Genomic DNA, 27,358 nt, shown 5'->3' with positions numbered 1-27,358 from the left:
GCTATAAGAAATGCATATAGGAAAGGCAACAGACAAAACATTTCATTCCAGAAGTGCCATGCATTTATTATTATTAAATGTAACGTTATATACGAAACTTTGTTATGTACACATATAAGAAATACAATGATGGATAATATACCGAATGACGAAGATCGTGATGCAGATCGTGATCGAGATTGTGTGTCTAAGAGATCAATTGCAGAGGTCCTTCATGTTGCCAGATGACGTGAATTACCAATGTCCAGGTGCATATCCACGAACGATATTACCTAATCCAGTGTGTCCAGCAGAGATGCTACCGGATGGGCCAGTGATTAGAGCTGGAGCTGCGATAGGTCCAGCGAGAGCCGCTGGACCTGCAGCAGGACCAGCAAGTACAGCTCCGTACGAACCTATATAAGAAATATAAAAAATTTTAACTTATTCATTTGAAATACATACAAAATAAGGGATATGCGCATTTTCAATATTCTGAACATAAATGTAATGGTTCTCTCTCTCTCTCTCATTAAATAAAAGTTTTTTATATATTTAAATTGGTAAATTCGGGATAAGCAAATAATTATTTTGATCCATTTCTGTGATTTCTTGTGTTTGAAATAATATATTTTTAAGACAAAAATAAATTTTATTGTTAAAATAATTATTTAAAATATATTTGAATAGTTTGAAGTTAAAGGAAATCCAGATTATATATAAAATCTCTTATTGTTATAACGAAATATTTTTGAGTCAATAAATTATAAAACAAATTTTTTTTAAAAAGAAATTACAAATAAAAAATTTTTTTCAGAGACTAAATTTTCTAGAATGTGTGTCAAATAAACAAAAATTCTACTATTTTTGTATACTACACATACAGTTAAATTTTGTCTAAATCAGGCCTGTCTAATTTGAACTCCGAGCGAAAATGCAAAGCCATCGACGCAAAAAACTTTAATGTAAGATTTCAGAGACTGTAAAGTTTATTGATAAATATCGTTTATTACGCGTATCAACACTTTACAATCTTTGAAATCTTATTCAAATTGATTTTGAAAATTAAACAGGCGGTCTAAATTAAATATTAAATAAAACCGTATTTCCAAAATATTATTCTATAAATTAAAAGATGGTTATAATCTTTTTTATGTATGTACGAAAATGCGAACAAATACAAAATTTTTATTTTAATTTAATAAATATAATCAGTAAAACGTATTTGTCATAAAATAGTAATTTTAGTATATAATTATATATAATTTTCAGAAACTTCTAAAGAATTTCGACAAATGTAATATATCTGTAATAAGTAATAAAAAATTAAGCAAAATAAAACACAAGTTAAACCTATTTATAACATAATCTAAATTTAGGTTTCTGTTAATAAAAGAATGTCTAAATGTTTAGTTCAAATTTAGGCAATATTTTGCGATAATTGTTTAAGACAGAAAAATGCGATTCTTATTTGTAAAAATAAGTCTATATATGTATTATATATAATTGTATTGTCACACGAATTTAACCATAATTTTACCAACAATCATAACTGCTGGAACAATCACCGTTCCCGCAAATTTAGCGAAGCAACAGTAAATAATGTATTGAAATTTTTAATTATTGGCATTAAAAGTAATTTCTACATCTTGAGAAAAATACTTCAAATTATTTGAGTCTCAAAAGTTGTTATCTGCAAAACCTGTAATAAATCAGATTTCGGTCGCGAAATTTGTAAATGGCTCAAACATTACTGATAAAGCACGTTCAATCACAGTTGTGGGACTTGCAGATCCAGCTGCAGCTGCGGAATTCACAAATAAACCTGTCTGTCAATTGAGTAAAGTTGCAAAACTCAATGTTAGTCCGACGACGACGACGACAGAGAATAAAATTGACGTAATCACAATAGCTATAGAGGTTCTGAAACGACTATATAGTTTTCTAAAATATGCAGCACAATTACGCCATTATGTCTGAGATTACAACAGACAAATTGACTTTGAAGTTCTGGACTGATCGAAATGACTATCATTACAACAGTGACGAAATTCTGTATAGTGTTAGAGAGTTAGTACATGTAATATTTCAAACAAATCTGTTACCCATATTTTTGTCCATTCTTTAAAGATTTCAGAATTGATAACATTGAATCAGAAAAAAAAATGACAGCCAATATATAGATATATTTATAATTGTACCGTGGAATTTTTTTCGGAGTAGTTTTTTTATCAATCCAGGGGTGTATCATACGCCAACTGGATTGAGGATTAAAAAAAAGAAGAGAATTTTTATTTTATTTTATTATACTGAAAAGCTGTCGCTGCACATGCCATTTTGTGACATTTACAACAATTTTTAACGTTAATGAATTCCATTTGGATATTTATAATGTCTCCTTGTATTTCATTTTGAAGAAGAAAAATGTTTGTACATCATGCAACTTTTACTTATTTTTTTAAAGACATTTTTTTAAAAGAAGGATAATACAGTTAGTTACTGCAAGCAAAGTATCCAATTCTTTAATATTGTTATTGTATGCTTGAACTAATAGAAGTATTAAAAATTATTTATATGGTCTTATGACGAGAAGAGAAAAATATACTTTATGTAACAGCAAAAAAACTCATACAAATTCAAAAGTAAAGTTGTATGTTTTTTACAATTAAAAATGAAAGAGGGTACTTCGCTAATTAGCCAATTCAAAATAAAATATTCTTATTAGTAAATTAGTAAAAAATTATTAGGCATCGACCGATGTGAGTGGATGTGTGCTATCGGGATGTATGCTAACGGAACCCTCTCAAAATGAAATAATTAATAAAAAATTTCGGAGGTGCTAGTTCATCATTATGCTGAATCTGTGACAGTTCCAAGAATAGATAAGCAAGCAATAGGAAGACGTATGTTATGATATCTAAATAAATAAATAAATAAATAAATAAATATATATATATATACATTAAAAATTGCATCAATCATTAATATTGATTTTGTAGATACATTCAATAAAAGATCAATACAAAGAGGATATGAAAAAGGAGCATCCAATGGAAATAAAGAAATTGAACAAGAGAATGAAAAAGGCTATGAAGAAGATCATGAACAACATATCTTGAAGAAGTCTTTTTAATCTTTTTTCTAAAACTTAAGGAAAAGGCAAAACAATTTTTTAACAAACTTATAAACACATAATTGACGCAACAACTGAAGAAGTATATGCTAACGGAAAAATACGTAGAAACACGATTCGCTTGGGCAAAAGGAAATAAGAATCGCGATTGGAGCAAAATAATCTTTACGAACGAAACATCTTTTTGAATACCTTCTATTCAACGTTCAACGATCCTGGTCTATACCACCACCAGTAAACTTATCCAGCGAATCGTTAAACACATGGTAAAGATGCACGCTTGGAGCAGTTTCTCAGAGTAAGGATTTAGCTACCTTTATTTATTTACAGACAACTTAAACGCAGAAAAAGTGTTAAAAATAATATACCATATATCTGTAAAATCTATAATAGGCTGTCAACTATTTTAAACTTAATCAAAAAACATTAAATGTTAATTTAATTAACATTATTGTTTTTTGATGATATCAGAAGGAATCAGTCTTTCAATGACGTATTGTTATTAATTTTGCTATTATTAATGCCACATGTTTGTTCATATACTTTTATATTTTGCCAAACAACAGTGCTTACAAAAGTTTGGTAGTTTTTTTTTAATTCATACTTATTGCATCAAACTGTGTTTCTGTTAGCTTAGAATCGTTTTTGAAATGATAATACACGCGTGAATGTTATCATAATTTTTACCGTCACAAAAACCAAATAAAAAATATGAACGTGCAGACAATAACTATTAAAATCATGTAACACGCACTACTATCATATACATCAAACTTATATTTTTAAATTTTTTAAGATTTTTCAAAACAGCAACTTTTTAACAATAAATAATTAATATCTTACGTCTCAAAGCTCACTAGTGTTTATTATTTATAATAACAATTCAATGGCTTACCATAAGCTGGCCATCCCAAGGCTGGTGCCGCATAGCCAAGAGCTGGGCCGACAATCGCCGTTTGTCCAGGGATGCTACCCGAAACGACTGATGGTCCAGCAACAGCACCAGTAACGATAGCACCACCATCAACTGCTCCAGATATGCGCGCGGGTCCAACTATTGGACCAGCGAGTGCGGACGGTCCATTAATAGGACCTGCAAGAGCTGCAGGTCCTAAAATTGGTCCAGCTAACGCGGCACCATGGCCCAAGTAACTTGATGGCGCCGCGGTTGTTACCGATAGAGCCGCTACAAAAAGAATCGCGACCAGGGCGCACATGACGAAAAAGGGAATAATTAATTGATAGGTACAATGTTAAGAAAATTTGCCTCGATGGCTGAGGTGGATGTGGCTGCCATCAATCGGTGTCCACTATGCTTTTATAGGGGCATGTCGTTCGAAGATCCCGAAGGGGCCCCTCCCATATTATCTCCCCGAAGGGGCCCCAATGCTCCCGCCAACCCTACGGGCGGGGCACAGGACATGCCAAACATTCTCCGCAAGCTGAGGTGACGTTTCGTCGATTTATCTGCATTAAGTCATCGTGTTAGTGACACCAGAGTGCACCTTGCGTCTCACCTCGCCGCAAGTCAAGCTATGCAGCTCGAGGGTCGCGCTGCTCCATTTCAACACATCTATCTATGGTCTCATGCGTTATGTTTGCCTCGATCTGTCCGCGCAATCGGTAATAGCAACAACAATAGATCGAATCGATATCTTGATACAATATTTACTTTTATGCTAAAGAGGTACAATCATGAGTGTGATTGACATATCTTGTGCTAAAGCGAAAAAGAATAACAGAATTTATTTGGACAACGATCCACATTGATTTCTAAAGATTTTATTATTTCATATCTTTTATCTGCTTTCTTTTAAAAGCGCATACCATGAATGATAAAAAAAGGACTACATAAAAAAGATTATCAACGACAGAAAATATAGATGTTGATTATCGTGCAACATCATCACGTATTTCGTACGTCGCTGTTTAGAAGCGGAAAAAGATAAGATGGCTACTCATCATGAGCCAGTCATCTGTGACCTTGGGACTAAATACGATTCGCGTATTTTATGCGTGTCCTCTTCCTGCTTTCTCTCAGTAGGCAGATACAGTGTCTGTCGCTATTAGAACGATTACCTTGCGTATTGTATTGTGCATTCGTCTAGGCGAGGCACAATTGCATTGCCCACGCGTCATCCGGGCTTTACAGATTGTCGCCAGGAATGAGGGCTCTTCTATTGTTGTCGAATACGAGTGTGCGTGCCCGGGCGCGACGATATTATCAGGTTCGCGGCAGATTGCAGACGTGATGCCAGGAAACGTTTGCAGAGCCATTATCGAACGTCATACGCAGCCTCGAACGCAAAGATGACTGTCGACCATTTTTTCCATCGTCATTCCGTCTACAGAATAGTAAATTCAAAAGAACTGCATCCGATGTGTTTGAAAAATAATAAATGCGAAGTTTATTAACTTGGACATTCCGTCAATTTCCTCCATCGTGATTTCTTTCTCTCAAGAAAATGGAAAATGCATTGTGTGCACTATGTTATGACGTAGATCAGCGATTCTCAAAGTTTCTCGGTTAAGAATTATTTTTGCGAGTAGAATTTGGCGAGACTCCAGCGACGTATTTTTCTGGAACCGCTTTAATCAAACGAGACATCTAATCTTCAATAAATTGTAAAAAATTTGTTATTATATTTTAGTATATTTTAGTTATATTAATTTATAATTTTTATAATTCATTGTATTATTATTATTATTACTATTATTATTATTATTATTATTATTCCTGTAGAGATTCTGTAAATTAATTCCATAAAGCATACGTTATTGTGCTTACAGCTTGTATTATTAGTTCTCTATTTTAGTTATCAAAGCATATTCAAAATGCGAGCGGCCGAATAAATTTTTGGCTACACACATGATTGTAGCTGATACCCTCTGTAACTGGTTTATAATTACAAAACATGAAACGTAACATAAAGGAAAGGGATGATCAAAGTTGCTTAGCTTGCATATCGCGTGCATTAATCGATTATTGTTCAGCTAATGGTTCGGATGAGTGGTCGGCTGCAATGTTACACATTTTCATCATGGTGATCACTGGCATCACGGTATATTTAGCTGTGTACATCATCAATCACCGAGCACTGTCAAGTGAGTTCTACTTCAAGCATTGTAGAATGTGATGGCCTATCGTTTATTGTGAAAGTTTTCAATGTGCGCGTGACTCAGATTGATCGTTCGTGAGATCAAATTACTCGTCTGCCAAACGCAATAGATCGCTCTGTTCTGTCCTGTTGGAACGCTACTTTTTCTCCTTTTTTTCATCTACAATATAATAATATTTTATACTTATAGATTTATTTTATTTACAATCTTGATTAAATAAGAGAATTCGTATATTCGATCAAAGCGGATAGTGCTTAAATATTTCTGTGTGAATTTACATACATATTCGATTTTAAAATCTGCGCGTCGGAATCTTTTTCAGTCTTGAAACGCGATCATGAGCAGAACCAGAATAGTAATATTACTTATTAAATTGATCAACAATTTAATAATTTTTGATGCAAATAAGCATCTTTATAAGAATATAAATAATTAAATATTAATGAGAATTTCGAAACTGCAAATAATTTTATTACGAAAAATTTTCTAATATCTTGACTTTACTTTGCAGTGGTATACATATAGGTACCAATTCTATTTTATCATCTCAGCAATATTAGCAACAATTATTTTAACATCGTTACGTATCGACTATTTTTCGTTTCAGACTTCTCTGTGCAACCTTTGATTGTATTTTCCCTATGACATTAAATACCAAACAGTTTATTATAGCACTGATTTACAATACCATTCAAAGAGATCCCTTCCATCTCCGAGTGAATACAATCGCGACAACGAATCGCCAATAAACATCACGTTGCGAAAGTGATAAAATCAACTTCTTGAATTGTTGTTCACCCCTACTCGCTTGGGCGCGGTCGCTCTTACCGACTCGGTTCGAGGTTGCGTCGCAACCTCGTGTATTTTCAATCCAATGATCGAGCTTTCTTTCTTTTAACTTTATTTTTTTTTGAAAATCTTGTCACGCGGGTCCAGATTCAAGCGATGGAGCCCCACCTCGATTCCGTCGTCGCAAGTTCGCCGTCCTACGTGCCCGTTGTATCCCGACTATAAAAGCTCACTTAGCATCAGCTTGCACGGCAATGTTCCTCTGTGATGGCTGGTGGAAAGTCGCTGCATCGAATCACAGCATCCTCCGTCATCATCGATAGAGACGCGCTATGCGGTGGTCAATCGGCAGCATGGCGTTAATGAGAGAGGGAAAAAATTCGATATCGATGGGATCGAAAGGCGACAAAGCAATGATGGTCCTGCATAGTTTCTGGCTCGGAACTTTCCACTAAAGAGATTTCTCTTAGTGTTTGAAATATTTACAATTCAGGTGAGTAGTATTTTCACGAAGAGTATAAAACTGTTGAGAAATATAGGTAGTATAATATATCTGCAGATATTTGATGTGCGTATACATTTTAACGCGATTTGAAAGTTTCCTTTTTATGAAGTTTTATTGAAGACGTTATGAGCTACTTTGCAGTTTTAATAATAAATTTGTTAAAAAAACATTTCCAAATTGATAATAAAAAACAAGGAGATAACATTTCAATATTTTCAACTGTCAACTATGCATGTGGCAGAGATTGATTTATTTTCATAAATTTTTGACGGAAATACTCGATTGCAATATCAACCAAAAACGTATAATTAATTTGATGAAAAAAAAGTCTATTTTTGGAAAAATTAATTTCTGTATAGAGATATATTTTGCGTCAGCAGATCCATTTCTAAAATTTTCAATTTAAAAAATGTTTCAATTTCGCGGTCGGAAATATGTATTAAACTATTCCTGTCTTAATCATAATAATTAATAAATCCACTAGATATTTATTCAATTAATATTCTTAATCTCAAAAATTAATATGTTCTTTTTAATTCTTCGCAGGCATTCAAAATGGAATACTTTGCTCGCGGATCTGCGTTCTGAAACTGTTACGACTGTCGAAGTATCTGTCGATCGACCTTGCACGATCTACAGCGGCTCTCTATGGTTCGACTTGTTAACGATTTTTCACACACGCTCTATTCACCACATTATTATCAGCCACGCCTTACGCCATTTCGCGTAGTTGTTCGTATAACGCGGAGGGGGTAAGAGAGAAAGAGAATGAGTTTGCCAAGAGAAAACAATCCGGCTTTCTTGCTTTATGTTCTCCCCAAATCGATCTCCACAGGAATGCCACCGGCTATCCGGTAGCTGACGACGATCGGTCTCGGTCGTAACTCTGACCCGCGACAAGACTCGTGATTTATGGCGGCAACAAAGACGAATTCACACGCGGGAACCGTCGTTTTCAAACCCTTATAAATGCGGTTCGTAGAAAGCGTGAATACAATGACGTTTTGCCAGAATTGTTAGATATACAGTTGGTATAGTATGACAGTCTATTCAACTGCACGTAAATTGCAAGAACTAGTTTATTTTTCTTAATAGCTTTCAACTTGATAAATATAATTTCGGATATTTAACAGTATTTTAATTACTTATTTAAATATTAAATGATATTAACAAGTTTTTTATTAGTTGTACTTAAATAATTTGTTTATAAATATTTGATAAAATTCGATTAGTCAAGGAGTTTTTAAAGAGATTGGTTATAAAATTTGGAAATTTCTCTTTGGGAAACAAATATTACAAGAATTACAACATATGCTTGCAAACTTAATTTCTTATAATGAAAATTTAGAGAGACTCAAAAGACTTTATTCGTCAAATGCAAGCTATATTATTTAATTTTATAAGAATTTTTATAAAATAAAACTATGTAACAAATACGTTAAGAGGAAAAGTTAATAATTTATCCAATTATTTTGTGTCAAACTTATCTACCTCATTAATTTAGATAAAATTCATTATTAAATACTATCTTATCTTTGATTTAAGCAAAATAATTTAGTCATGTTATCTTTTAATCAACTGATAGATTAAACATTTATTTTATCAGTATAGTCGATGTTATTATATTACAAAAAAATGTATTAAAAAACATAAACACGTATATTTAAAAAAATATTCATTACAAATATAAAATAAAATGTAAATTTTTTCTCAAATTAATAAAATAATTTAGAAATAGTACGAGAACTATTATTGCTTATTTAAAATATCTCTTTTGCTTAGATATCCTAGGTTTTCTTTATTTTTTTATATTTGTGCAGCACTATTCGTAGTATCTAAATTTTATTTATAAGCAAAATGTTAAAAGAATTCATATTCAAATTAGGTAATAATTATTATGTGATCTTAAATAATATTTCCAGAATTCTTCGATAATCTTGTTGCAATATTATTAAGTGAATCTTAGAAGCTCAAGTGTTAATTGGAACAATATCTTCCCACGGTTGCTAACGCCTATTAACTTGTACCGCCTGCGAGTGATGCGGCTGTTACGGACACCCGCTAATTCACGATCGATTATCGCCCACCAGTGTCAACGCATAGCAATTAACGTCTTTGCACAGTGCACATTATTGGCCTGTCTGTCATGAAAACACAGTACGGTCCTCGGCGCGGCCTGTTGCTCGCAACCCATTTCTTATTCTGTTCGTTTGCAGACGGTGGGCGGCCGATTACAAGTGGGTGACCTTTCGGAATTTGCGAGGGTTCGGTGCATTCTCACAATGCAACTACCATCGCGATGATGAAACGCCCGGGATTACGTAGTCGCATCGTCGCTATCTCAACCGAGACGTGGCTCGGGCCACGATTTTCCCATAAGACGAAGGCCAGATATTGAGAGTCGCTCGATATTCCGTCCGAGAGTGCTCGCCGCACGAACAAAGTACGGGGTATATCATTTTCCGATAGCAATTTGTTACAGAAAAAAGGGATGGACAAAGGCGAAGACACAAGCAAATCTAAGATTAAATATATATCCATGTGACGATCTGGCGATTGTAAATCGCACGATAAGTTACGTGCGTAATAGATATCGTAAATCGCGGTTCATACTTAAATTTGTGCAAATCCTATATAAATTTCTCGCTAGATGCACCGATACTCAAATTTATGTCCGATATCTTCTTGGTATACTTTCGTCCGTGATTCATTACGCGGCCTTTGAGTGTACAAAAAATTACGAATGGATCGTATCAAAATTATATATTTTATTCTGATACGTGAATACGCAATCACCAAACACTAACAATACAGGAATTATTTTAACATTGATATTCAGATAGATTATTGTTATATACAACATGTATCTCGATGCACAATTATTGCAAATTGTTATAAATAAAAATTTTATATTAAACAAACATGGAATTATTGCTACATTAAGAAAAAAATGTTCATAAATTTAAATAGTATTAAGTGTTTGAATAATACTAATTTAACATTTACTTACAGTAAATAAATATTTACTAAATAAAAAAAATAAGTTAAATCAAATTAATGATTTTTGTACCAAATAAATACAGGGTGTCCCAAAATTAGTGAATCAAAATACCATTGCAAGAAAATTTTCGAAAAATTAAGTGAAAAAGTTATGTGTATACAACTTTATTAGTACATTTATTTCAATACAATAATTTTTAAAATATGAAAGTTTAAATATAGCTAACGTTACGTTTGGACAGCCACCTGTCCATCCGCCCGTGTGGTAAATTAATAAGCACACTTCAGCGTTTCAACGTAGTTCATCTAAACATAGTCTGTAACTGGAGAGAAAGTAATTGCCATATAATGTTAAAATAAAAATTTACAAATAACTCTTTTATTCAATTTTTTGAAAACTTTCTTACCGTAATATTTTAATTCGCAAATTTCGGAACACTCTGTTTACGTTTAGTAAATATTCAGTTAGTATTATTCCAACAAATATTTATTAAAATTTAACTCATTTTTGTTTTAACGTATCAATAAAATTGTCTTGGATAATAATAGAATTTTTAATTTACATTAATGTCTCAACGAATGTTCTATCTGGTTTTCTCTCTGACCGTGACTTTTCATGTTCAGCTTATGAGTGGCGGACCATGTCCGCATCGAGTCACGCGATGACCTTACCCTTTACAACGATCATTACGCGTTGCATTAAAGTACACGCTGGATCTATGTCAGTTTCATCAACTACTTGCGTTTAGTGATTATGCTCGACGGACACCACAAATGATTTATTACCGAGCGATATAAATCGGTGCCACTGATATAACTATTTAGTCAAACGATATGTGACGTGAAATGTGTAGCCGTTCTGATCAGTGAATGAAGTACGGACGTAATGTATCACTATTTCCATTTTATTTATGTTCAAAAATTGTGACAAAATAGGCTAAATAACAAAGTGCGAGTGTAGAAAAGGTAACGTGAAGAAGAAATTTAGATTAAATGAATCACGTTGGACGGAAAATATGAATTGTGAGAAAAAATCAGCAAAGATGAAGTTCCATCAATCCTTGTTAATTAGACAAACTATAATACTTATTCATTATTATTAATATAAGTTTACAACATGCTAAAATTAAATTAGCGTAAAATGAACAAAGTAACAAAATTAAGTATTAAAGCTTCAGCACGATTTTATCTTTTAGTACAATTTTTAAATTATGTATATCTTTTTAATTTTACTGAAATGTGCGTTTCATGTACGATGTCAATTTGCAATGAATTACCGTTTTTATTTTCATGATAAATGGAAAATTTAAACAGTAATGGTTTGCTTAAATAGCAAACAACTGTTCAAGACTTAAAGTCAGATATAATCGTGCCGTATCACTTATTGCTTTCGTCATGAATAATTGCAGCTTTGCTGATAGAAGAGAAGGTTAGATTAGTTAATCAAATTGCCACGGTAATTTGTGTAAGATAATTGGCCTGACTTTTTACTTTTAATCTTAGTAATTTAATATAAAGTTTTTACACAATTTTCCACCGAAGAATTTCTTAGATATTAATTGAAGCAACGACTCTCATAATCGTATAGTCCAATTTAATAATTTGGTTAAGAATGTTGATCGAATAATTACGTTTAAGAATATACAATACAAAAACATTACGTAACGTATAATGTACAGTATGTAAATTTTTGATAGATGTGAGAGATCAAAATTCATGAGATACACCAGGCAATACATTATATGTATACATATATATAAATAACACTCTCTGGGTTGTTATTTTATATTACATGAATATCTTCTTTTGTAAAGAAGAGAATTTATTCCATTCGTACAGAAAAGAGATGTAAGTACCCATGCGCACACTATAAATCGAGAGCATCGAGCACGACGAATCGTGTTGCAGCAATTTTATACCCCTCATAATACTTCTTCGATCTCTCTTAGAAAATCAGGGAGGAGTTGGAAACGGTATTCTATTTTTTTCGATGATAATTCAGAGAGAATCTTTTCTTCTTTTCTTTTATATATCGCAGATGGTTGTGTGCGCGTTACCAGTGGCCGTGGCCGTGACCGGCCTGGATGGCGGCACCGTAACCGCTTCCGTGAGCCGTAATCTTTCCGGAAGGACCGGCAATCACCACCGAACCGGCATGCGGTCCAGAAACAGCTGCACTTCCGGAATGAGGTCCAGCCAAAACCGCGCCATGAGTAGCCGGTCCAGCAACGACTACCCCATGTCCTCCGTGACCGCCAGCATATCCTGCGTAACCACCATAAGCAGCAGGACCAGCCGCATATCCGTAACCTCCTGAAAACAAAGAAAATAAGATAATATTAGAAAAACGGATAGAATTGTGTGTTGTATTGTTTTGTGTTTGTGTGTGTTGTATTTTCAGTACATGCAATTACTTTCAAGAATGCACACACACACAAATAATTTACAAATATAAAAAATAGTTCTTTTACTTGTGTATTAATAATATTATATAAGAGTACTTTACAGCATTCTTCCTATAACTTATAAATGTAAATATATAAATATCTATATCTATATATCTATACATACTATAAAAATATAAATATATAAAATATTCATGTGAATTTATTTAACAAATTGTTTAAATCACACATTTTTAAAGTTATACACTGTACATTTTTTAAGTTATTTTATTTTAATTAGAACCTCTCTTTTTTTTATAACTACTTGCTGTTAAAAGATTTTTTTCTTTCACGCGACAATTTTATATAATTAGGTATATTACTTACCGACATAATTACCACCATAAGCACCTCCATATCCACCATAGGCACCATCTCCATAGCCACCATAGGCACCGTCGTATGGACCACCATAGCCTTCTACGTGCGCTGGACCAGCGACCGACGCAGTCACAACAGCTGGCCCAGCAACGGCGCCCGACACGTGAGCAGGACCAGCCATCGATCCAGACAAACGAGCCGGCCCTATCGCTGGAGCGGAAACGGCAGTGGCACCCACATGTGGACCCGTGACACTCGCCGCTCCAAGGATTGGTCCAGTAACAGCTACTCCATGTGCGCCGTAGCCTAGACCTCCGTAAGCTCCATAAGCTCCGTGAGCACCGTAACCTCCGTGGCCACCGTAATATCCATGACCGCTCAAAGGCGACGCAGCAACAATGGCGCACAGGGCAAACGAAATGAACTAGAGATGGAGAATTTCAATTCGAGGTGAGAGTTCAGCAATAAGTTACATAGCTCGGTACAATATTGCACCAAGTGTTTCTCCACTTAAACGATTTCAAAAATTGGATCTTGGGAGAAAACACCACAAAAAAATTTAACTTTGAAGCTATATTTATTGTACGATACTAAGTGAGTAGATCGCGGAACTCCCGCGCGGTAAAATTATTCGATTATTGTACTGCTTGCTTAATTCTTCGACAAAAATGAACTACGTATTCGCGACGCGTTTGTCACTTTATGTCACTCCATCGTTCCGCTGAAAAGAACAGCGTTCCGATTGCTGCACGTTGATTGCTTGGGTAACAAAAGAAAGAAAGATAGGAGCGCGCACTTCCGACGATGAATACTTACGAGGGTCTTCATCGTGCAGACCGGCGATTGCTTGAATGTGCCTACAACCGACTTCAGCAGACTTTATATACATCTTCTGAGATCTCCGACCGCGCCCCCGCTGATCCCTTCAAATCATATCCGTTGATGTTAGCCTCTCGTTCATTGTGTAAGAAGGTCACTATCCGACACACCCACCCACCTTTGGACATGGGCCCTTTACGTGACCTTCGCTGGGAACTCTTGGCTCAGAAATTTCAGAAACAACTTCCTTTGTCTGATCTGTACGTACTAGACTTGCTGACTAGCGCAATCGTTACACACCGTGCAATTATCTTGCGATACTTCGAGATTTGGAATTTATGGAATTTGTTTATCAGATTCTTCAGCGCTCGCTTTTTTCCACAACTAGACTATTTTTTAATTAATTTATATATAAAATATTTCTTAATTCATTTATTTATAGAAAAATTTAAGATAATCTAAAGAAGCGTTTGAATATCTTTTTAATTTTAAAAATATCACTACAAATAAAGTTGTGAAATTGTAATTAATTTTTTTTCTGTTTCTTTCTTGAGGTCCATACAAAACTTTACTCTGAAAAATATTTTTTCTCACCATCAAAAGAAACAAAGGTATCTTTTTAAATACTTTATTCTGAATATGCACGTCACTCTGTATACTGTTGAGATTGCAAATCTCTCTTACGTTTTTCCTCTTCATGAAAATATATGCAAAGTTACTTTCATATCTTTTTTTTAATCTTTCTTTTCTTTAATATGCAAAAAGTTAGATAACAGATGTAGAAACAAATATGTAATCTCAGTAAGTTCTCACTTCTTTTGTTATAATTGCACGTATTAAACATCCGTATGTGCAATCTTTACGTATATGACTCAGTTTATCCTTTCAAATCACGCTCGTTTGCAATGGAATCTCATGCATTGTGCAAGATCAGCATTTGACACACCCATCCTCATCGAATGACTTCCATGGATGAAACCCTGGGAAAAAGTTAAAATGAGTTCATTCGACGCCGGAGCTTCGAAAAATATTTCTCTCTCGCGTAAAGTTTGCCATCTATCGATTTTCATCTCTATGCGCGGAAAGTAAATGGTGACGAAAGTAAGTTTTCGGAAGATATCAGGTATCACACATTTTAGTAAACAAATTGCTTGAAGCTCTTTTATGCTATTTTAAAGGAGAAAATTTTAGATCGTGAGATAAATTCAAACAATCTTTTTGTAATAAACACAAATATGTCCGATACCTTATAATTTTATAACTTTTAATACAATTTTGTGAAGCTTACTTTAATGGAGTTTACTTTAAGAAACTTGTTTATAATGATTACACATATTTAATTGAATTGTTTTTTTTATTATTAATAATGTAATTGTAACATAATTATATTTTATTAGAAGCAAATTAGCAACAATTGTATATTATTTTAATTAATTGCCGTTCTATCCATAAATATGTATCAATTACATTGTAGGATCAAAGAGGTACGCGTTGCATCAACTAATAAAACACATTAGAGAAATCATTTCAATCATTATACTAAGAGAAAAGTAATTTAATTTTGATCGAGGTGAGAGTTATAAACTTTTTTGAAGAATTCGCTACTTGGATTTCAAATCTCAATTGCGTGACCACGTAGCAGCATAGGTCAATCGCGCGATTGAGTCATTCAGGAGAAGGGTAATCGAGCCTTAACCCCGGAGATTACATAGAAACGGTTTTGTAATCTCATCAAAAATTCCTCGTAGTAATAGTATAAGAAGTTTACGTGTAATAAAAATTTAACGTAAATATTAAAAATTTACGTAAATATTAATGAAATAAATATGCTGAAGAGAGTTCACACATCACAAACAGATACAAAAATACGTAGATGTGTCAAAACATGATATAAGGAATTGATTCTACGCAAATGTTATGCATATTTAATCTGCAAATATAATGCGTCTTACATATTCTGCAGCGTTATACATAATTATGCGAGGTTTCAGGCAACGTCAAAATAAATGTGATTACATACGCTAATGTTAACTGTGCTTATGAGAGTGTGCATATATTTCAAGACCATAAGGTCACGTTATAAGCATTAAGTGTAATCACAAATAATCATGTTATATGCGCGACATACTATAGTATGTACATAAAATTTTATGCAATTTGTGATTAAACTCGTTTGCTTCACACGCGCAACACTAATAAAGTTTGATTGTTATATTCAATATAAATCGAGTAAAAAATTAAAGTTACATGAAACTATTCAATATAACAAGATTGGTACGAAAAGATTCTTTTTACGGTTTCGACCGTTTCGAATTTTATGCATCGCCTGAAATTAAATTCCTTTCTCAATTTGTGCATTAATTGCATACTGATATATAGAGGGAATAATTATTTTATAAGTATATTTAACAAGATACAATGAATACCGCTATAATGCAGTAATATGACGAAGTTCTAGGTTGCAATTTATGCGATGTGCAAGGTGAATCGACGTATTTGTCGAGAATAGGCTAGCTGGGAAAGAGCCGCGCTCTCAGGAATTAATGGGCTTCTCAATGCGATATATAATCGATGAAGCCAACCAACATCGCGCACTCGACCTTTAACGGGTACAATGAAAGAGACGTGAACTCGAATGCTCTAATTTCATGTAAATATTATGGTATTCAAATAAAAGTTATTGAATACCGTGAGATTTTCCATATATTCATGTCTTGCGAAAAGAATAATTTTTGTATAAAGAAATCTTTTTGTGATTTTATTTTGTCATTTAATTTTGCAATAGTCCATTATCATTCTACTGAAGAAAATATTTTTTTATAATAGTTAAGTGATATATAAAAATGCAAAATTTAATTTTAAAACATCTTATACAATTTCAAAATTGATCTCATATGTTGCCATTATTAAATATATATATTTATTTAAACATAAAATGTTTAAATAAATATAATAAAAAAAGAGATTATTGTAATATTTAGATATCTAAATTATATATTTATAAATAAATAAATAAATATTATTTATAAATATATATATATGTAAACTAAAATATTACAGTAATCTTATACGCATCATCATTATTGCATAAAATATTTTGGTATTTAAATCTGCTCTTTAAAATACAATTATCTCTCTTTCTATAATAAGTTTTAATACGAATCTATATATAAAAAAACTATGCACAAATAAATATATTTTTAAAGTCGTGCAAAAACATACAATGAAAACAAATTAAAGAGATACTTCAAATTTGTTAGCAAATGAATAGAGAAGGCAAACGGCGTACATTCATGACAAAAATCGGAAATTCAACCTTTAAGTATGATCTTTTCTGCTTAAGTTGCACTACGCGTCTGTAAATGTTTCACAAAGTGTTGCGCCGTAATACGACTTTATCCGCTGCATCACGTTCTGAAAATTCGTACTTACGACGATCAAAGGAGGTATGGTTACCCCGCTGCGATTGAGCGTGATCAGTGCTAATGGTGAGACTGACATTTGCAGTTATTGTCTGCGGCGCAATACGGATGCAATGCACTGCGATGTTTATGGGAGCATGCAACCTACTCGCCGTTCTGTGTGAAACCATGGGAAGTGTAAAACTTGTATTTAGTTAAAGTTCAATTTGTCCAAAAAAGAAACAAACCGCGATTATAATCACATATAAAAATAATTTTAGAAAAATCTCGCAAATGGGTACCTAAAGAGTATTAGAAAATGTGTCTGACTTATATCTTCTGGAGTGTAAAATTCTTAAAAGAAATATCAATATCTCAACATAAATTTATATTTTATTACAATCCATATGAGCGTGTAAGGTTTGTAATATATAGCATAAGAAATTCTCTAAAAGCGAAACAACCTTGGCCGTAAAAGTAGAACAACCTTATAATGCTTTGTAAAAAGGTTTTTCTGAGAAACGCGTGCAATAATCACTGCACACCCCCGAGAGTGAAAGGACCGCGCCTCTTCGTATCCGGCACTCTGACATCTCCACTAATTATTCCTTGACGATCGTTACGAAACACATATTTTCCATGACACAACTTATGACGCTTCGCAATAATATCATAATCGCCTTCATATTTTTTTCTTCTTTTATGCATACGAAATTATTTCAATCTACACAGGTTAAATTGATATTTTATTTCATAATTTATATTCCTGATAATAATTTGTTAAATGTATATGAGAAAGAAAAAGAAAGAGAGAGAGAGAGAGAGAGAGAGAGAGAGAGAGAGAGACAGTAATTAAACAAATTTTTATTATTTATGTCTAATAAAAGTAATCAGAAAATGTTACTTCTTATTTCTTTATGATTTTACCTTTTTATTGCAGTTGTCGTATATTAATCCATTATTAATTTAAAAAATTTCGTTTAGCTATAATACACTCAATTGTCTCGAAATGACAAATGTATTAAATGTTTAAAATAATGATACACAAAATAAGAAAAAACATTTGTAAAATCTTACAATTTTTATTTTCGAGAAAATGTACATTGTAAATTTATTACTCCGTCCAATTTTTATTACGTAAATAGTCAATATTTTATAGACAACCCAATTTGCGGATTTGTTAAAAATAGTTAAATCGTTAAATAGAGAGATGGATCGTTGAAAAAGTTACATTGTTAAAAATTGTTTTTGCGCTTGTTTTAACTTCTATTCGCCGCAACAATAAGTTAGAAATTTCAATGCACAGTATTTTGTAAAAAATAGAAACTGGTACCATTTAAATTTTACGATGTTTATTTTTGAATTTTACGTCGAATACAGGTTTAAAAAACCAAAGTGTTCATCTCGAGAAAATATGACTTTTTCCATGTGTCGAGCGAGATTGGAAATCGATGCTATTTTTATCTCGCAAAAATAAAGTGGAAAAATAAAAGGTAAAAAAAATTAAAATATAAAAAACAGTCTGCATCTTAGCGTATTCAAATTTTATGCTCACCGCCACATCACCAGTCCATGTTCTCTTCGCTGAAGAGATTCTATTCAATTCCATTCAATTTCGTCTTAGCACGTGCGCTTAATCTTTTTATTTTATTTGTAGTACGTTGAGGAAAAATGTAGAAGCAGTCGTATGTATTCAGTATTCAGAAAAATTGTATAAGTCTTTTGTAGATATGAGAATTTATAATAAATTTAACAAAGTGAGACCTCTTTGTTTTTTAATAAACATACTGTAATAGAATGATCAATTCAATTTATATGAACTATATGTAAAAAATGGAAATTATCTCATACACATATACATACATAATTCGTGCATAATTATTCGTTTTCAAATTATCATATTCATCTCGCAATTTCACAAGAAGCTCTCTATGCTTAAACGAGAATTATCCGCTTCTAATGGAGAAAGCCAGCATGGCCCGACGACTTTGTAATTAATTTGATTTAATTGGCATCGTTAGCGCTCGTTCATATCAAAGCTAATACCTAGACGACATGTCGATTAATCTGTTGAAATAACGAAGCTTATACCTTTAGATAGTATTTTATCTTTTAATAAATGAACGTTTCGCGTAAAACGATAATAAGAGGAATGTAGTATTAATGTGTAATTATAAATTGCAATTTTATCGATTTTATACATATACTTCATTATAATGTCTCTCCGAATAATTGAATATAATCAAGTAAAAAAATACTGTGATTGATCAATGTTTTATGTAACTCAAGCGAGTACCTTTTTGTGGTTCTATTAGCACAAATTAAATAGTGAAACTTTGAAATAGGTCGTATCGGCTTTTAACGCGGACATTAGCAAAACAAATTTCTTTATTACAGAAGGCTAACGCAACAGGCGGTCCATTTGCAACCTAATGTTTCATTAAAAGAAAGTTTTTGATCTAGTGTTTCTGTTCTACGGAATTAAGATAACTTAATAGTGAATATATGGCTAATAACTATATGAGAAATAACTTTAACCTTCTAAATATATTTATATTATGTTCCTTTACTATAATATGTAAAATGCAATTATTATTTTATACTTAACTTTTTCACTTGGAAAAAAAATTCGATAATAAATTTTAAAACAAACTTATTAAAAAGATGTTACAAAAGAATAAAGCATACTAGACATACTAAATAATTTACAATCTGTGTTTTATAATTAAGCACATTTTAATAAGATGCAATTACATATAAATAAGGAAAATAAGAAAATCTTCCATACAAACAGAAAATTCATAAAGTACAATGTTAACGAGTTAACAAGTTCTTTAATAAATAATTAATCCTTTCGAAGTAATTCGTAAATGGAGATAGAATATTATACATCCTTTTCATTTTTCTCTTCTCTTATTCTCCTCTTATTCTTATTTCTTACTATTTGTTTTTATGCTACAAAAAAGAACATTATATAAATATTATAAAAATACGAAATTAATATTGATATTGCTGTTTTCAACGATTTATATTAGAATTTTCATTAGTTGTATTATATTTATAATTTTCAATATTTTTTACAGAATGTTTTATTAAATAAATTTATTAATTACGTACACAAGCCTGGACAATTAGAGCATTTAACCTTGTAAACTTATTATCGGTTGCAATATTCATTCGGCGTCTCAATAAAAGTATTAATTATAGATTTTCGATACATGTAGCTATATAAATTGTACATATATTACAACGTTTGTTATGCCGTAGTCACCTGAAAAAATTAAATTTATTAATATGTAATTGAATAATCATGATCATAAAGTTTTCATAATATTGTATTTCAGTAAAAAGTAGTATGTAAAATTTCTGATTGATATTATTTGAAATATTCAATATTAAATATATTTAAAATGTTCATTAATCATATTTTCATTAATCGCTTCCTCACATCAAAAGTGAAACAATTAAAAAATTAAGTTTCCCAGAAAAGGCAAAAAAAGTAATTTTTAATTTATCAGAAAATTATTATGATTGATCAAATATCGATAATAAGGATATATTCTTAATATGATTAGTTTACTTTGATGATTGATAATGTTTATCTAAGTTATTTATGAAACAACTCGAATACATAAATTCGCTTTTCTGGGAAATTTGATGTAATATCTTAACTGTATCACTTTTAAAATAAGGGATTAATATCTTATTAATTATTATATATAAATTCCTACTTATATTAAAAGTAACAGTTCAATACTTACAATTGCAAAATTATCCATATAGCCATCTTTTACGAAGATTATAGTTGATGTGTGCATAAGAATGTTGATATGTACAAGAATTTAATAAAACAAAATAAAAGAAATTAATTAAAAGCTATTATTAAGAACTATTGTTGATTATAAAAATGTTTTTACCTTTTTTTTTGTTTCGAATTAGTTGTCTTAAGTAAGACAATCAATTACTCTAAGTTCGCATTATTCTTTCTCTTCTTGGTTTATTCATTGTCTTATGCATTAATTCAATTAATCGTTTTGTATACTGAAATCATATAATTCGTATCAGACGATTTATTAATAATAGATTAAATAATTGAATTGTGAAAAAATTAAAATTCAGTAATTTACATGTATTCTGCACTAAGAAAATGTAAAAAATTTTAATAAATATTTATAATGTCAACTAAATATTCACTTCTAGTAAATAAATATGTATTCGATAAAAAAATGATAGTTGAAACAAATTAATGGTTTCTTGTACCAAATATAAATCTTTATCTTTATATTTAGTAAATATTTAGTTGGTGCTACTCAAACAAATAATTTAGTACATTTCATTGAATGTAAATATTAGCTTTCGTAGAGCTAAACCAATGTATATAAATCTTCTATTATTATACATGTTTACAGAACAGTCATGTATTTAACATGATTAATAATTATTGCTGTGCATTTCCCATACATTTCTTGTATGCGTTCATTATGCTCTTACTGTCATTATAATAATTATTTATAAATGCTAATTATAAATAAAACAATTAAATTTTAACTGGCTAATATTATATAAAAAGGCAATAAAGATTTAAAGATTAAAAGCTAAAAAAGACGGTCCAGAATACAGAGGAAAATATAATTGACAATATAATCTATTTAGTAAATAGTGAAAGGTATGCGAATAGACACGAATGAGTTTTAAATACTGATGCTTTATTTTATATAAAGTATTGTATAAATGTATAAACGCTATAAATATGTGGTATCTATCTATGGTGGTGGTGGGGTGCTAGTCGTGATCGCAAAGAAAGGGTATGACAAGGGCGGGCGGGGTCGGGGGCCGGCGACGGCGAGCCATCTATTTACATTCATTCACTCATGAGAAAGGCTGACCTACCATAATCAACCGGTCTCTCCTTTTCACTAACATATAACACGATTATATAATATATGTGTAATTGTGTGAATATATACGAGTACACATATAGAAATATAGTGTATGTGTATGTGTGCGCGCGTGTGACAATGTGTTCATATATATATACATATATATATATATATGCGCGGAAGTAATAGGTAATAATATGTATACATATATATATAAGAAGAACATATGTGCAACGCGAGTAATAATAATATGTATGCTTGGGGTGCGGCGGTAAGTATAACAACATGCCGGGAACGTGCGCGTAATGCGACCGACCCGTGGAAAAAGAGAGAAATAGATATGTGCGTGAAGAGCGGCGGCCTTACGGATGGTGGAAGACGTAAGAGAAGAAGATTCAGCCGGAGCAACGGTAGATGTTCAGAAAACAGAACAGATCCGGTTGGTCCGATGACGAAGTGCCAAAGCTTGTCCACTTGCTAGGTCCATGATGGTGCAGCGTGATACGCGTGTGCACGGGGTGGTTTTGTGACACACGATTGCAACTCGGAAATGCGCATCGTATGTATTGTTGTGATCCAAAAGACGATGTTCGCTAATTTGCGGATGAAAGTTCGTTGAGAAGCAGCAAGGTGTTCATGTGTCGAGAAATCGGTAAAACGCGGCCCGTGCCGAGCTTCCTTTATCATTGGAGTCTCGTGATGAACGGTAATTGACTAAATTTTACCCGGTTGTAGCGGGTCGAGACTGGGGAAAAAATGACTCGAGGCCGCGGATCACGTGTGGCCGAAATCTCAGTGCCATTCTCTTACAATCTTATCCGTCTGTCTTCCGGATCGTGGCGTACGTAAGTACGACCGATCGACCGTTCTGAGTGTATTCCAAGTGTCTGACAATCATATCACTATCGCCAAAGGTGCTCCGATCATGCTCCGAGATTGGACGAAGCTTTGGGAAGAAGACGTTGAGCGCGTTTGAGGATCGTTCGAGACCGGTAAGTGACTGTGGTGGGTTGCCGCCGTCGCCGAGCCGAGATCGCTGGGGTCTTAAAACGTCTACCACTTGCCAATGGGCGCGGGGATGACAGCTCCGTGAGAACCGAGTCCAGCATGGATGGCACCAGACGGTCCGTTGATCACAGCAATTCCGGCATCATGGCCACCAAGGGCACCACCTCCGAGTCCAGCACCACCTCCGATGACAGCGATTCCAGCACCACCAAGACCGCCACCAAGGCCAAATCCAGCACCACCACCTTTTGAAGAAAATATCATTAGCAGGAGGCTTAAATATTTGGTAAGCGTAAAAAGAAAAATGAGAAAAGATCTTAAAATTAGGAATAATTAAAACATGTAATTTGTTTATTTGATAGAGAATGTGTAATTACCTAATCCACCACCAGGCGCGGCAGCAGCAGCAACTCCAGAGCTTCCATCATCACCGTTGATGCCACCAGATCCGGCAAAGAAGGCAACACCTCCATAGCTGGGTCCAACGAGGTTAGCGGTGGCCTGGGATGGTCCTACGAGGGTGGCGGTTCCCTGGGACGGTCCAACGAGGGTGGATGGGCCGGCAGCGGGTCCTACAAGACTGGCGGGTCCAGTACGAGGTCCACCAACGGACTTGGCTCCCTCCTGAGGTCCTACGAGATCAGATGGTCCGGTCTGGGGTCCTACATTGGCCTTGGGTCCCTCAGCGGGTCCGATGTCAGACCTGCCACCAATGACTCCTGCGGGGGAAGAGCGAGCGATTGTTCAGCATCAATATGTCCTACGTTGTTGAGTTAATAAAGAGCATAGATTTAGTACGTAAATACGCACCACCAGAGACGATCTGCTGAACTCCAGCAGCACCAGCCGCCGCCGCCGCACCAGCAGCATAGCTGGCACCAAGACCGCCAGATCCCAAGCTGGAGGCACCACCCTGGAGGGAGGTAGCGGTTCCAGCACCAGCGGCGAGTCCACCACTCAGACCGGCACCACCACGGAGTCCGTGTCCAGTGATGGCCAAACCGGCACCACCGTAGCCACCATAGCCACCATAGCCGCCATAGCCTCCTCCTAATCCGCCGTGCGCAATTCCAGCGCGGGCCGTCGCGACCGCTAAGCAGGCGAACACAATCTAAAAGAAACACGCGACGTCACTCAACGTGACTAAATTGACAGTGAAAACGTATAATCCGATATTCGATCCGATATTCGAATCTGTTAAAATTACTGAAAGTTTTAAGCGATGAATATTACGTGAACTCGAGTTTCAATTTACGGAAGCGGTTTACGTGTGCACGTCGTTGGGACTATCGCTGTTACGAATCTAGATTTCCATTGGCTTGGCGCCGATTACCGAGTCTGACTACTGCTCGATCTGTGCAATATAATCGCGGCTTTCACTTTCGATTTCCGTAAACGTCGGTTCGCGAACTCCAAAACGACGGAAACGATCTTGCGCGCGAGAGGTTTCTAGATCGCCGAGATGATCTCGAAATCTAGTTGAATTGGTGCTGCTTTATTGCGAAGGCGGAACGATACTACGATAATTACGCGAATGAAAACGCAATGAGAAAGCGTCCGAATGCATCAACGGAAAAATCGACGAGATTAGATACCCGTAACTATGCGCCGTAACGTTTCGTAATCAACTTGATAGCGAACCCTACCCTTCGCGTCGGTTATTCTGGTCACCATTCCTGATTACCGTATTAGGAAAGTTCTTCTAGACCCGTTAATAGGCCGTTGCACGCGCAACGCGTATCGTCGGACCGTAAAAAAAAAGTAGTCGCGATTGCATAAAATCCGCGCGAACGACTAAACGTGAAATATTGCACGCGATTCATAATTAACCGATAACCGATCATATTCATTTCTCTTAATTATGAAAAATTAAATCCCCTGATTTGAATCGCGAATGTCAATTTCAGATACGCGAGTTTGCGTATCTGAAATTGACATTCGCGATTCAAATCGACCATTCGCTATTCAAATTAGGGGATTTAATTTTTCATAATTAAGAGAAATCCGCGGTTTAATTTAATTGGATCTCAATTCTTAGAGTTTCGTAGGAATTTCCTGAGATTAAAAAAGACAAATCTCAACAAGTTACGTCACGTACCTGGCGTTCAAAGTCGTAACGCTTGCGGCTCGTAATACGGGAAGCGGCGTTTAGAAAGGAAGCGTTTCGCGCGATCGTAGAACTGTCGAGCAATCGGCTGATTAGATATATCGGTGTATACGTAATCGATATTTCGCGATCGCGTGCGAGCGGTATTAGACGGCGCGTGTGTCACGCCCGGTTTGAGACCGTTGCAAACTTAAATGGCACCGCGGCCTGGAATTATGCATATCTAACGACTACGCGAAACTTTCACATCCCGTTTACGCGGAATGAACGACTATCTCGCGGCCGCGCTCGTGTGACGTGGTCGACCGAGCGTTCCCGCGACCTCGCGATCGGAAAAGGATCAAACGTGTCGATTTCAAAATCGCTTTGCGCGATTGAGCGCTGAGTATATTTCCATCGGCCCTGAGAAATTCCGAGGTCTGGCGCAACGGTTAAGATATCGTTATCGACAATGTTATTGATAATATAGGTAATTAATGTTACAGTTATCACGAAAATAGAACGTAAGTTAATGCGCATTACGTTTGCAGGACGGTACGAGGCAGAACGTAATTCTGGCGTTATCCTGATTCAGTGGATATTGTGTGACGTGAAATGACGGGGAAAATCAAGAGAAATGCAACGGCGGAGGATGCAAGAGTGACGGCAAGGTATGTGCAATCCCGAGAACGCGAGATTCGTGAATGAAGATGCGTCTACGCGGAATAGAACCGGTCGCGTGTTAATCCGCTCACTCAATGACGATGATGATACTACCTACAACCGGTTTTCGCCGAGAGTCGGCGCGCGATGCGGTAAGATTTCTTTACTTTATGAATGAAAGTCGGTTCGTTTGTTTGTGCGTCTGTCTGCCTGTGAAGAAAAACAGCGAGAGAGTATCCCAACCGTGACATTGAATCATCGTCGGTTTTATCGCGGACTCAATAAGAAGCGAAGAAACGAAAAAGTACAATGGAGACATTAATAGACGTATTATCGACGTATGTATTTATGAAAGAAAGCTCTTGAGCTTGCAAAACGATCGTATTTACTTTCCGTTTGCAGATATGTCACCGTGTTCAAATGCAATCTTGCATTTGACCCAGTTTCTTGTTTGGTTTCAATTAAGAAGCGTCAGAACAAAACATTACGGAAATAAGCGCTTACAGAGATAAACTTTCGCAGTGACTACAAGAAAGGGCAGAATTTTAAAAGATTTTATTAAGGACTCAATGTTATTCCAAGAATCAAAAAGTTTTCAGATCGACACTGTTTATTCACGGCGAAGAAGATAAGTATCCAATCAAGAAACTATGATAATTTCGAAAAAAAACCGTGTGATTTTGAGAATAAATGAATAGTCAAAGCGACAAAGTCGCGATAAAAGATAGAATAAAAGTAACAAAATTCAATAAAATCTAATCGAAGGGCGCGAGAAGTACCGCGGCTACGAGTTAAACACCTCGCGAACACCTCACCAACCTTCGTTGCGGAATACTCACAAAGGCCTTCATGTTTGGTGTGTGTATTGGGCTGGTAGTCCGGTGAATGACTGACTTGGGCCGGGCCGGCGGGCTTTATATACGCCTAACTCTACTCTGGACACGCTCCACAATCACCATCCTTTCGAAAGCAAGCAAGGCGCTCCACCACCCTCCCTCCAGAAAAACTATAATCCACGTACCGCGTACCAAGCGGCTGTAATCCGCGGCAGCGGTAGTCCCACTCGGTTCAGGGGGCGAAGGGGAGTCCCCCCTTTAATAGGCAATAGATAGAAGTTGCTCGTTGTGGATTATATTCGTGGTGACTATGTCCACGTTTAACAGCCACAGCCTCCTACTCCTCCTGCCCCACCAGCGACGGTGCTGGCCTA

The 27,358-nt window shown here is 34.6% G+C and overlaps 1 protein-coding gene, 1 long non-coding RNA gene and 2 pseudogenes across 2 annotated transcripts; all 4 read right to left on the bottom strand.

Moving 5' to 3' along the window:
• Positions 1 to 46: 46 nt before the first annotated feature.
• On the bottom strand, positions 47 to 4,409 carry LOC108756728 (annotated as a pseudogene).
• Positions 4,410 to 12,304: 7,895 nt separating this feature from the next.
• Positions 12,305 to 14,309, bottom strand: LOC108756853 (annotated as a pseudogene).
• A 6,324-nt stretch (positions 14,310 to 20,633) lies between these two features.
• Positions 20,634 to 21,566, bottom strand: LOC108756855. The gene is made up of 3 exons (XR_001939867.1): positions 21,429 to 21,566; positions 21,273 to 21,298; positions 20,634 to 20,782 (listed from the first exon to the last, which is right to left on the bottom strand). It is a non-coding gene; the product is annotated as an uncharacterized LOC108756855 (long non-coding RNA).
• Positions 21,567 to 22,958: 1,392 nt separating this feature from the next.
• On the bottom strand, positions 22,959 to 27,072 carry LOC108756854 (glycine-rich cell wall structural protein-like). The gene is made up of 4 exons (XM_018500959.1): positions 26,988 to 27,072; positions 24,210 to 24,510; positions 23,777 to 24,118; positions 22,959 to 23,644 (listed from the first exon to the last, which is right to left on the bottom strand). The coding sequence occupies exons 1-4, from the start codon at positions 26,997 to 26,999 to the stop codon at positions 23,445 to 23,447; spliced, it is 855 nt and encodes a 284-aa protein (XP_018356461.1). The 5' UTR covers positions 27,000 to 27,072; the 3' UTR covers positions 22,959 to 23,444.
• Between the last annotated feature and the right edge of the window lie 286 nt (positions 27,073 to 27,358).

Source organism: Trachymyrmex septentrionalis, unplaced genomic scaffold, assembly GCF_001594115.1.
Source record: "Trachymyrmex septentrionalis isolate Tsep2-gDNA-1 unplaced genomic scaffold, Tsep1.0 scaffold13, whole genome shotgun sequence".
Lineage (NCBI taxonomy): Eukaryota > Metazoa > Arthropoda > Insecta > Hymenoptera > Formicidae > Trachymyrmex > Trachymyrmex septentrionalis.
The sequence above is the reverse complement of the archived record's forward strand: the minus strand, read 5'-3'. Positions and strand labels throughout refer to the sequence as shown.

Excerpts from the sequence above, each read along its gene's own strand:
- LOC108756854 (XM_018500959.1), bottom strand. Across the intron at positions 24,119-24,209 it reads TCAGCAGATCGTCTCTGGTG|GAGTCATTGGTGGCAGGTCT; the intron begins GTGCGTATTTAC and ends CTTCCCCCGCAG. Across the intron at positions 23,645-23,776 it reads CGCGCCTGGTGGTGGATTAG|GTGGTGGTGCTGGATTTGGC; the intron begins GTAATTACACAT and ends TTTCTTCAAAAG.